The 12,604-nt window shown below is 42.8% G+C and overlaps 1 protein-coding gene across 4 annotated transcripts in view; it reads right to left on the minus strand.

The window, feature by feature from the left end:
- LOC122543385 (vitamin D3 receptor B-like) overlaps positions 1 to 12,604 on the minus strand; it is a 310,459-nt gene that overhangs the window by 72,171 nt on the left and 225,684 nt on the right. For all 4 annotated transcript variants that reach the window (XM_043682065.1, XM_043682066.1, XM_043682067.1 and 1 more), the window contains one exon: positions 7,639 to 7,807. In XM_043682065.1, coding sequence (XP_043538000.1) covers positions 7,639 to 7,807 — 169 coding nt within the window. The remainder of the gene's footprint in view (positions 1 to 7,638; positions 7,808 to 12,604) is intronic.

Genomic DNA, 12,604 nt, shown 5'->3' on the forward strand with positions numbered 1-12,604 from the left:
GCCAGTACTGTATCCAAATGGCTAGTTCTTGCTGTATAACATGTGACTGAACCTTGCTAACCCGTCTACTGTGAGGAACCTTGTCGGCCACCTTACTGAAGTCCATGTAGATTGCATCTACCGCTCTGCCCTCATCAATCCTCTTTGTTACTTCTTCAAAAACTCAATCAAGTTCATGAGACATGATTTCCCATGCACAAAGCCACGCTGACTATCCCAATCAGTCCTTTCCAAATACATGTACATCCTGTCTCAGAGCTGGGCTGAGAGGTGGCAAATGGAGTTTAATGCGGACAAATGTGAGGTGATTCACTTTGGACAGAGTAACCGGAATGCAAAGTACTGGGCTAATGGTAAGATTCTTGGTAGTGTAGATGAGCAGAGAGATCTCAATGTCCAGGTACACAGATCCTTGAAAGTTGCCACCCAGGTTGACAGGGTTGTTTAGAAGGCATACAGTGTTTTAGCTTTTATTAATAAAGGGATCGAGTTCGGGAACCATGAGGTTATGCTACAGCTGTACAAAACTCTGGTGCGGCCGCACTTGGAGTACAGTGTACAGTTCTGGTCACCGCATTATAAGAAGGATGTGGAAGCTTTGGAAAGGGTGCAGAGGAGATTTACTAGCATGTTGCCTGGTATGGAGAGAAGGTCTTACGAGGAAAGGCTGAGGGATGTGAAGCTGTTTTTGTCAGAGAGAAGAAGGTTGAGAGGTGACTTAATAGAGACATATAAGATAATCAGAGGGTTAGATTGGGTGGACAGGGAGAGCCTTTTTCCAAGTATGGTGACGGTGAGCACGAGGGAACATAGCTTTAAATTGAGGGGTGATAGATATAGGACAGAAGTCAGAGGTAGTTTCTTTACTCAGAGAGTAGTAAGGGTAGTAGATTTGCCAAGTTTAAGTACATTTAAGTTGTCATTGGACAAGCATATGGACGTACATGGAATAGTGTAGGTTTAAATGGGCTTCAGATTGGTATGACAGGTCGGCGCAACATCGAGGGCCGAAGGGCCTGTACTGCACTGTAATGTTCTATGTTCTATGTACTATTTAATCATGGCTGATGTCATTTCAACTCCACTTACCCACACTCTCCCCGTAGCCCTTAAATTCTTGATCTTGCAAGGAATTATCAATCTCTGCCTTGCCGACATTTAACGTCCCGGCCTCCACTGCACTCCGTGGCAATGAATTCCACAGGTCTACCACACTCTGGCTGAAGAAATGTCTCCTCATTTCCATTCTAAATTGGCCCCCTCTAATTCTAAGGCTGTACCCATGGGTCCAAGTCTCCCCACCGAATGGAAACAACTTCCCAGCGTCTACCCTTTCTAAGCCATGCATTATCTTGTAAGCTTCTATTAGATCTCCCCTCAATCTTCTAAATGCTAATATATACAATCCCAGGATCCTCAGCCGTTCATCATATGTCAGGCCTACCATCCGCGGGATCATCCATGTGAATCTCCGCTGGACACGCTCCAGTGCCAGTGTGTACTTCCTGAGGTGTGGGGCCCAAAATTGGACACAGTATTCTAAATGGCGCCTAACCAGAGCTTTATAAAGTCTCAGTAGCACATTGTTGCTTTTATATTCCAACCCTCTTGAAATAAATGACAACATTACATTCACTTCCTTAATCACAGACTTAATCTGCAAGTCAACTTTTCGAGAATCCTGGACTAGCACTCCCAGATCCCTTTGTACTTCAGCTTTGTGAATTCTCTCACCTTTTAGAAAATAGTCCATGCCTGCATTCTTTTTTTCCAAAGTGCAAGACCTCACATTTGCTCACATTAAATTTCATCAGCCATTCCTTGGACCATTCTCCTAAACTGTCGAGATCCTTCTGCAGCCTCCCCACCTCCTCAGTACTCCCTGCCTGTCCACCTAACTTTGTATCATCGGTGAACTTCGCCAGAATGCCCCCAAGTCCCTTCATCCAGATCATTAATATATAACGTGAACAGCTGCGGCCCCAACACTGAACCCTGCGGGGCACCGCTTGTCACCGGCTGCCATTCCAAAAAATAACCTTTTATCCCAACTCTCTGCCTTCTGTCAGGCAGCCAATCCACAATCCATGCCGGTAGCTCACCTTGAACACCATGGGCCCTCACCTTGCTCAGCAGCCTCCCATGAGGCACCTTATCAAAGGCCTTTTGGAAGTCTAGATAGACCACATCCACTGGGTTTCCCTGGTCTAACCTACTTGTCACCTCTTCAAAGAATTCCAACAGGTTTGTCAGGCATGACCTCCCCTTACTAAATCCATGCTGACTTGTTCTAATCTGACTCTGCTCTTCCAAGAATTTAGAAATATCATCCTTAACGATAGATTCTAGAATTTTACCTACAACTGAGGTTAGGCTAATCGGCCTATAATTTTCCATCTTTTGTCTTGATCTTTACTTGAACAAGAGGGTTACAACAGTGATTTTCTAATCATCTGGGACTTCCCCTGACTCCAGTGACTTTTGAAAGATCACAACCAACGCCTTCGCTATTTCCTCAGCCACTTCTCTCAGAACCAGTAGATTTATCAATTTTTAGACCTTTTAGCTTTTCTAGCACTTTCTCTTTAGTAATGGCTACCATACTCAACTCTGCCCCCTGACTCTCCTTAATTGTTGGGATATTACTCCTGTCTTCCACTGTGAAGACTGACACAAAGTACTTATTACGTTCTTCAGCTATTTCCTTATCTCCCATCACTATCCTTCCAACATCGACTTGGAGTGGCCCAATGTCTACTTTTGCCTCTTGTTTGTTTCTTATGTATTGAAAGAAACTTTTACTATCATTTCCAATATTACTGGCAAGCCTACTTGATCCTCTCCTTCCTTATTTCTCTTTTGTTATCCTCTGTTTTTGTAGTCTTCCCAATCTTCTGATTTCCCAGTGCTCTTGGCCACTTTACAGGCTCTCTCTTTCTCTTTGGCACATTTCCTGACTTCCTTTGTGATCCATGGTTGTCTAATTCCTCCCCCCTCCACCCCCAGATAATCTTTCTTTTCTTTGGGATGAACCTCTGTACTGTGTCCTCAATTACAGCCAGAAACTCCTGCCATTGTTGCTCTACTGTCTTCCCCACTAGGCTCTGCTTCCAGTCGATTTTCATTAGTTCCTCTCTCATGCCCCTGTAATTACCTTTATTTAACTGTAACACCATTACATCCGATTTTGCCTTCTCTCTTTCAAACTGCAGACTGAACTCTACCTATGATCGCTGCCTCCTAAGTGTTCCCTTACTTTAGGATCTTTTATAAAGTTTAGCTCTTTACATAAAACTAAGTCCAGAATAGTCTGCTCCCTTGTGGGCTCCATCAAAAGCTGTTCCAAAAAGCTATCCTGTAAGCATTCCATGAATTCCCTTTCTTTGGATCCATCAGAACATTATTTACCCAGTCCACCTGCATATTGAAGTCTTCCATGATCACCGTGACCTTACCTTTCTGACATGCCCCATCTATTTCCTGGTATATCTTGCGCCCCTGGTCCTGACCACTGTTAGGTGGTCTGTACAAAACTCCCATTATGGTTTTTTTTTTGCTATTGTGGTTCCTCAACTCCACCCACACAGACTCCACATATCTGACCCTATGTCATTCAGTGCCATAGATTTAATTTCATTCTTAACGAACAAGCCAACCCTGCCCCTTTAAGACATTTGACAAGGTTCCCCATGGTTAGCAAGATTAGATCACATGGAATACAGGGAGAACTAGCCATTTGGATACAGAACTGGCTTGAAGGTAGAAGGTGGTAGTGAAGCGCTGCTTTTCAGACTGTGACCAGTGGAGTGCCACAAGGATTGGTGTTGGGTCCACTACTTTTCATCATTTATATAAATGATTTGGATGTGAGAATAAGAGGTACAGTTAGTAAATTTGCAGATGACACCAAAATTGGAGGTATAGTGGACAGCGAAGAGGGTTACCTCAGATTACAACGGGATCTTGACCGGATGGGCCAAGGGACCGAGGAGTGCCAGATCGACTAATCTAGATAAATGTGAGGTACTATATTTTGCAAAGGCAACTCAGGGCAGGACTTATACACTTAATGGTAAGGTCCTCGGGAATGTGGCTGAACAAAAAGACCTTGGGAGTGGAGTCTTAGGTAGATAGGACAGTGAAGAAGGCATTCAGTATGCTTTCCTTTATTGGACAGAGCATTGAGTACAGGGGTTGGAAGGTCATGCTGTGGCTGTACGGGACATTGATTAGGCCACTTTTGGAATATTGTGTGCAGTTTTGGAATCCCTCCTATAGGAAGGATGTTATGAAACTTGAAAGAGTTCAGGAAAGATTTACAAGGATGTTGCCAGGATTGAAGGGCTTGAGCTGTTTCCCTGGAGGGTTGGAGGCTGAGGGGTGACCTTTTAGAAGTTTATCAAATCATGAGGGGCCTGGATAGGGTAAATAGCCAAGGTCTTTTCCCCGGGGTGGGGGAGTACAGAACTAGAGGGCATAGGTTTAGGGTGAGAGGGAACAGATTTAAAAAGGGACCTAAGGGACAACTATATCACACAGAGGGTGGTGTGAGTATGGAATGAGCTGCCAGAGGAAGTGGTGGAGGCTGGTACAATTACAACATTGAGAAGGCATCTGGATAAGTATATGAATAGGAAGGGTTTGGAGGGATATGAACCAAGTGGTGGTAATTGGGACTAGATTAATTTAGGATATCCGGTTGGCATGGACGAGTTGGACCGAAGGATCTGTTTCCGTGCTGTACGACTCTATGACTCTAAGTCTTAGAATCAAGATAGACATAGATAAGGTGAATATGATTGCATTAGGTAGGGGAGTTCAAAGCTGGAGGGCATATTTTTAAGGTGAGAAGAGAATGATTTAAAAGGGATTTGAGGGGCAGCTTTTTCCACACAGAGGTGGTTCATATATGGAATGAATTGCCAGTTTTCATGGTGTTAGACAGGAACTTTCAAAAATTGATTGGAGGAGGCTATTTGCAGGTAAATGGATGGTTGGAAAGTGGGAGGCCTTTAAGAACGAGATAACGAGAGTTCAGAGACAATATGATCCTGTTAGTGTGAAGGGCAGGGTTGGTCAGTGTAGGGAATGCTGGATGACTCGAGAAATTTAGGCTCTGGTCAAGAAAAAGGAGGCATGTATTAGGTTGAGTCGGAATATACTTAAGAGGGGAAATCAGGAGGCAAAAAATGGACATGAGATAGCTTTGGCAAACAGAGTTAAAGAGTATCCAAAGAGACTCAATAAATACATTAAGTGCAAGAGAGTAACTCGGGAGAGAATTGGGCCCTCTAAGGATCAACATGGTCATGTGTGGAACCACAAAAGATGCACGAGATACAAAAGAAAATATTTTGCGTCTGTATTTACTGTGGAGAAGGACATGAAAGCTAGGGAACTTGGTGAAATAAATAATGTCATCAAAAGTGTTCCTATTACTGAAGAGAAGATGCTGGCAGTCTTCAAATACATAAAGGAAGATAAATCCCTGTGACCTGATCAGGTGTTTCCTGGAACTTTGTGGGAAGCTAGGGGAGAGATTGCTGGACCCCTTGCTGAGGTATTTGTATCATCGATAGGTGAGGTGCTGGAAGTCTGGAGGTTGGCTAATGTAGTGCCATTTTTTAAGAAAGGTTGTAAGGAAAAACCAAGGAACTATCGACCAGTGAGCCTTACGTCAGTAGTGGGTGAGTTGTTGGAGGGGATTCTGAGGGACAGGATTTACATGTATTTGGAAAGGCAAGGACTGATTAGAGATAGTCAGCTTGGCTCTCTGGGTGGGAAATCATTACTCAATAACTTGAGTTTTCTGAAAAGGTGACCAAGAAGATTGATGAAGGCAGAGCTGTAGATGTTGTCTAGATGGACTTCAGCAAAGTGGTCAATAAGGTTCTGCATGGTTGACTGTTTAGTAAGCTTTGATAACACGGGATCGAGGGGAGCTAGCCAATTGGACACAAAATTGACACGAAGGTAGAAGACAGGATGGTGGTGGAGGGTTGTTTTTCAGACTGGAGGCCTGTCACCAGTCGTGTGCACAAGGATCAGTGCTGGGTCCACTGCTTTTCGTCATTTATATAAATGATTTGAATGTGAACATAAGAGGTATAGTTAATAAGTTTTCAGGTGACACCGAAATAAGTGGTGTAGTGGACGGTGAAGAAGATTATCTCAGAGTACAACAGAACCTTGATCAGATGGGCCAATGGGCCCAAGTAGTGGCAGATGGAGTTTGATTTAGATAAATGTGAGGGGCTGCATTTTGGAAAGGCAAATTATGACAGGACTTATACACTTAATGGTAAGGTCCTGGGGAATGTTGCTGAACAAACAGACCTTGGAGTGCAGGTTCATAGTTCCCTGAAAGTGGAGTCGCAGGTAGACAGGATAGTGAAGGCGGCGTTTGGCACGCTTGTTTCATTGGTAATAACATTGAGTATATTGTTGTAGAGGATATCAGTGAGGCCACGTTTGGAATACTGTGTACAATTCTGGTCAAACTTCCATCGGAAGGATGTTGTTAAACTTGAAAAGGTGCAGAAGAGATTTACAAGAATGTTGCTGGGATTCGAGGGTTTGTTGCTGGGACTGGAGGGACGGACTAAATAGGCTGGGAATTTTTTCTCTGGAGCATGGGAGACTGAAGGATGACCTTATAGAGGTTTATAAAATGATGAGGGGCATGGATAGGGTAAATTGACAAGGTCTTTTTCCTAGGGTGGGGGAGTTCAAAAATAGAGAGCATAGGTTTAGGGTGAGAGGAGAAAGACTGAAAAAAGATTGAGGGGTAACTTTTTCACGCAGAAGGTGATGCATGTATGCAACGAGCTGCCAGAGGAAGTGATGGATGCGGGTACAATTACAACATTAAAAGGCAACTGACAGGTATATGAACAGGAAAGGTTTAGAATGATATGGATCAAATGCTGGAAAATGTGACCAAGTCACAGCGGGAGGTTTGGTTGGCACAGATGAGTTTAACCGACGGCTCTGTTTCCGTGCTGTATGACTTGCTGACTATGACTCTAGCCAGAGGAAGTGGTCGATGCAGGTACAACATTTAAAAGACATTTGGACAGATACGTGAATAGCAAAGGCTGAGAGAGATATGGGCCAAATGTAGGCAAGTAGGGCTAGTTTAGTTTGGGAAACTTGGTTGGCATGGACCATTTGGACCAAAGGGGCTGTTTTCCCCGCTGTATGACTCGATAAGCCTCTTCAACTTCCAAATTAAAATTCATAATATAGATTAGAGCAAAAAATATCTGGTTGATATAAAACTATTACACATTTGCACTTTGGATAGTATAACTACACAGAACAGCTTTATTTAACGAACAAGATCCTGACAACAGTAATTTTGTGGCAGAAATAAATCAGCATGCAAGTTTGTCCGTGGTACAAACTCAACCTAACTTAGTGGAAATAAAAAATACTGACTTTGCTGTTTATATGCACTAATGTACATATTTTCTGGGCTTCAGTTGCTAGAAAACCAGACAAGTTGAAATCAAACATTCTTATCATGACAGTGGCTGCAATAGCTCTCCTTGGTCCCTTGCCCTCAGATCTAAAATTCACAGTTAACGTTTACTGTAGTCATGAACTTTACAAAACATTTTCGGGGAAAAAAAATACCTGAATCCAGGGATGGCCTTTGCAAAGTAAACTACTTTCTGTATGCTGTAAGAGACCAGATCAGCCAGATGAGGCAGCATAGGTAGTTTTTCACTCCTCATGGGACTGTTGGTGCCATCTTGAATCATCCCAAAGATGGAGAAATCTAATTTTGGTAACTCCGACATATCTGTGCAAATCATAGAATAAAATCCAATGTGATCATTGTCCTTGGTGATTATTTGCAACAGCCCTGATATCTATCTGAAATACAGTGAACAGCCCACCTAAAATACACAGTTGACAGCAATTATTGATGAAAGTTGAAGAGCTAAATTTGTTGTCTGAAGGCATTGTTTTTGGTGTCCACGAGAAACTCCATTCTCTGACTATGGTCTTCATCCCTGGAACGTGCATGATCGTGAAGCAGACCACTTGGAACCTTGGTGTTGTGTTTGACTCTGAGATGAGTTTCTGACATATGCACAACAGGACCAAGCTTACCAACTTCCACTTCTCAAACATACAAGCAAACAGTGGGAGGTGAGTGAAGAAGGGATGGAAAACCTCCATTTTAACTGGAGGTTTGAAGACAGAGGCCATAATTCTTGTCAAGTAATGTTTGAGAGCTGAAATGATGAGGAAGGTGTCAACTTCAGATGAAATGTTAAACTAAGTTCCATTCTGTTCTCGTGGAACAGGTGTATGTCAAAATTCTCTTGAAGATGAGAAAGGTACCCTAGTATTGTTGACTGGGAGTAAGGTGGAGATTGAGAGATTAATAGAGCTTTTTAATCATCCTGGTCAGAGGTGTTATGACACGTGTCTGGAGCGAGTGGGACTTGAACCTGGGCATCCTGGCCCAGAAGTAAGGACACTACCACTGCACCACAAGACAGCTCCATCCCCTTCCTACCCCATCTTCTGTGCAAGAAACCTTTGTTGTTAAACAAATTCTGCAGCCTGTGTGACCAAGTTTCAGTGAATGATCACACATTAACTAAAATAAAATCTATCAAGTCAGCTTTCATTCTAGGATCTGACTTGTCCAGTAGGAGCAACATCCTTGCAGGAGGGTTTGCTAGTGCTGTTGGGAGGTTAAACAAGTTTGGCAGGCAAAGGGGGACACCGTGCGCTAGTTGAATAGTGATTGAGTGTATCTTACAAAAGGAACCTAGACAGACGGAATTCAGACAAGTTGAGTCTCAAGGGAGTAAGGGGCGTCTGAATGGCCTGCACTTTAATGCTCGGAGTATTATTTGTAATAGGTTAAGGATGTGGATTGTCACGTGGAATTGTGAGGTTGTTGCCATCACAGAGATATGGTTGAGGGAGGGACAGGACTGGCAATTCAGCATTCCGGGGAATAGGGTCTTCAGGCAAGATAGGGGAGGGTGTAAAAGAGGAGATGGTGTCACATTACTAATTAAGGAGTCAGTTGCTGCAGTAAGGTTGGATGATATCTTGGAAGAGTCATCAAATGAGGCTTTGTGGGTAACACTTAGGAATAAAAAGTGGACAGTCACACTGTTTGGAATATATTATAGGACCCCAAACCGTCAGCAGGCAAGAGAGGAGCAGATATGTAGACAATTCACTGAGGTGTGCAAAAACAATAACAGGGTAATTATGTCAGGCAATTTCAACATCCCCAATATTATCTGTGATAATCCTAGTAAAAAGAGTTTAGAGGGGGCAGACTTCTTGAAATGTGTTTTTTATCAGAGAGATTGTCTAACAAGTGCAGATCCAATTCTAGGGAATGAAGCCGGACAGGTATTTGAGGTAGCAATGGGGAAACATTGTAGCGCAAGTGACAACACCGTACACTTTCAGTTTATTGTGGGAAAGGAGAAAGATGGTGTCCAAAAATTGGATTGAGGGAAGGCAGATTTTATGAAAACAAGGCAGGATCTGGCAAGGTAAACTTGTGGGTAAATCTACAGCAAAACAGTGGGGGGTGTTCAGAAAGGAAATAGGGGAAGAGAACAGGCCCAACATGTTCACTTTAGGGTGAAATGTACGAGCAACAAGCCCAGAGAATCCTGGATGGCTAGGAATATTCAAGACTGGATAAGAAGGAAAAAAGAGAGGTGCATAACAGGTACAAAGTGAGCAAACCAATGGAGGCCCGAGTGGAGTGTAAAAATTCCAATGGGGAGCTCAAGAAAGCAATTAGGAGAAAAAAAAGAGGGGATATGAGAAAACACCGGTGGGCGAGATTAGGGAGAATCCCAAAGTCTTCTCTACGTATATTAGGGGGACAAGGATAACCAGGGAAAGAGAAGGGGCCATTAGGAACCAAGGGGAAAATCTCTGCTTGAAGCCAGAGGACATTGGCAGAGTATTAAATGAATACTTCACATCTGTCTTCAACCAGCAGGAGAACATAGGTACAAAAGAATTTTGATTGATATAAGACATGAGGAGGTATTAGAGATTTTGGCAGACTTAAAAGTCGTCAAATGCCTAAGTCCAGATGAGCTGTATCCCAGGATGTTGTAGAAATCGAGGGAGGAAATGTAAGTGGCCCTGACTCAAATTTTTAAATCCTCTCTGGCCACAGGGGAGGAGCCAGAGGATTGAAGGACAGCTAATGTGGTTCCACTTTTCAAGAAAGATGTTAATGATAAACCAAGGAATTACAGACCACTGAGTCTCACATCAGTGTTAGGGAAACTAGTGGAGAAAATTTGGAAGGAGAAAATTACTCTCCACTAGGACAGGCACGGCTTTATCAGAGGTAGGTCATGTCTAATAAATCTAGTTGAAATTTTCAGAGGTGACCAAATGTGTATATGAGGGTTGTGCAGTTTTGTTTGGTATAGTTTATATGGTTTTCAGCAAAGTCTTTGACAGGGTTCCATATGGGAAACTATTAAAGAAGGTAAAAGCACATGGGACCGAGGTAACTTGGCAACTTGGATCCAAAACTGTCTAAGTGATAGGAAACAGAGGGTGATGGTAAAATGCTGTCTGTGTGACTGGTGCAATGGCATATTATAGGGATCAGTACTGGGTCCCTTATTGTTTGTGTTATTCATAAATAATGGAGGTGAAAACATGGTTGGTGGCATGATAAGTTTGCAGATGACACAAAGATTAACTGGGTGGTCGACAGTGAGGAGGAAGCTGTTAGGTTACAGAAGGATATAGGTGGGTTGGTCAGATGGGTAGATCAGTGATAGGTGGAATCAAATGAATCCCTTGAGGAATATAAGGGTTCAGGTTTTAGGTTTGCTCGCTGAGATGGCAGGTTTGTTTTCTACAACCAATATCAGGGTTTTAGGAGTACACTTAAGAGGGAAATTAGGAAGGCAAAAACAAGACACAAGATAGAGTAAAGGAGAATCCAGAGAGATTCTACAAATATATTAAGGGTGAAAGAGTAACTAGGGAGAGGATGAGGTCCCTTTAAGACCAACATGGCTGTCCTTGTGTGAAACCACAGGAGATGGGTGAGATCCTAAACAAATATTTCCCATCAATTTTTATTGTGGAGAAAGACATGGAAACTAGGGAACTCAGGGCAACAATCAGTGATGTCTTGAAAAGAGTCTACATTACCGAAGAGGAGGTGCTCGAGGTCTTAAAATGCATTGGGATGATGCTGTTACTTTAAAAAGGTTATAGTGTCCTGGATTTCTTTTGAAGAAAGGTTGTAAAGGCAGAGGTGCCAAAGTGTATACTGGAGATGGCCTAAGTCAACAATCAGAGGAGGCCTTTAAGACATTTTTAAAACAATTGTAACAATGGAAGGTGAGTGGCCAGTTCTCCCAGATCAGGCTTTCTAATTTTTTAGCGGTTGCAGTAGAAACTGTTTGGGTCCCAGAAGGGTTGCAAGCTTCAGTGAATGATTTCTAACAGTGACTTTCTCTGAAATTTCTCTTGACGTGTTCCCTGCTGGATTGGAGAACTGTACGAAGAATCTGTGTCTGAATTAACCTTTTTGCCAAGAGGTGTGTATATGGGATGTTACTATATTGGAAATTAGTAAAAGGTACTACACCTATTGTTTGGTTAAGTTTTGCACGAGTAAGCTATTCTAAATTCTTCTTTTTTTTTGTATTTTAACTACAGTATTTAAATAAATTGTCTTTTGCTTAATGTTGAGTAGTTTGACCAGCTGAATCACATTTGGACTAAACACTATGCATCTACCTTTAAAGTAAGATAAAGTTCGGATCTAGGCTACAATTGCGAGGGGGTCTGGTCTGGTCCATAACAGCATAAAAAGTAGAAAAATTCCCTGGACCTGATCAAGTGTATCCCAGGACATTGTGGGGAGCTGGGGAAGAAATTGGTGGGCCCCTAGCAGAGATATTTGATAGCTATGGGTGAGGTGCCAGAAGACTGGAGGGTGATTAATGTTGCGCTATGATTTAAGAAAGCTACAAGGAAGAGTGAGGGAACTACAGACCAGTGAACCTAAGTTGTGGGTACGTTGTTGGAGGGGATTCTGAGCAACAGGATTTACATGCATTTGGAAAGGCAAGGAATGAAAGTGGCATCACAAGTAGACAAGGTGCTAAAGAAGGTGTTTGGCATGCTTGCCTTCATCAATCAGAGCAGTGAGGACAGGAATCAGACGTCATGTACAAGATATCGTAAGACCACATTTGGAGTACCATGTACAATTCTGGTCACCCTGCTAGAGGATGGATGTTATTAAACTAGAAATGGTGCAAAAACAGATTCACAAGGATGTTAGTGAGAGTGGAATGTTTGAGTTATAAGGAGAAGCTGGATAGGCTGGGACTTTTTTCACTGGAGCACAGGAGGCTGAGGGGTGACCATATAGAGATTTTTAAAATCATAAGGAGGTGAATAGTCAAAGTCTTTTCCCAGGGTAGGGGAGTCCAAAATGAAAGGGCAGAGGTTTAAGGTGAGAGGGGAAAATTTTTTAAAGGATCCACGGGGCAACATTTTCCATAAAGAGGGTGGTGCGTGTATGGAACGAGCTGCCAGAAGAAGTGGTAGAGGCGGT

This window comes from Chiloscyllium plagiosum, chromosome 43 (assembly GCF_004010195.1).
Source record: "Chiloscyllium plagiosum isolate BGI_BamShark_2017 chromosome 43, ASM401019v2, whole genome shotgun sequence".
In the NCBI taxonomy this organism is placed as follows: Eukaryota; Metazoa; Chordata; class Chondrichthyes; order Orectolobiformes; family Hemiscylliidae; genus Chiloscyllium; species Chiloscyllium plagiosum.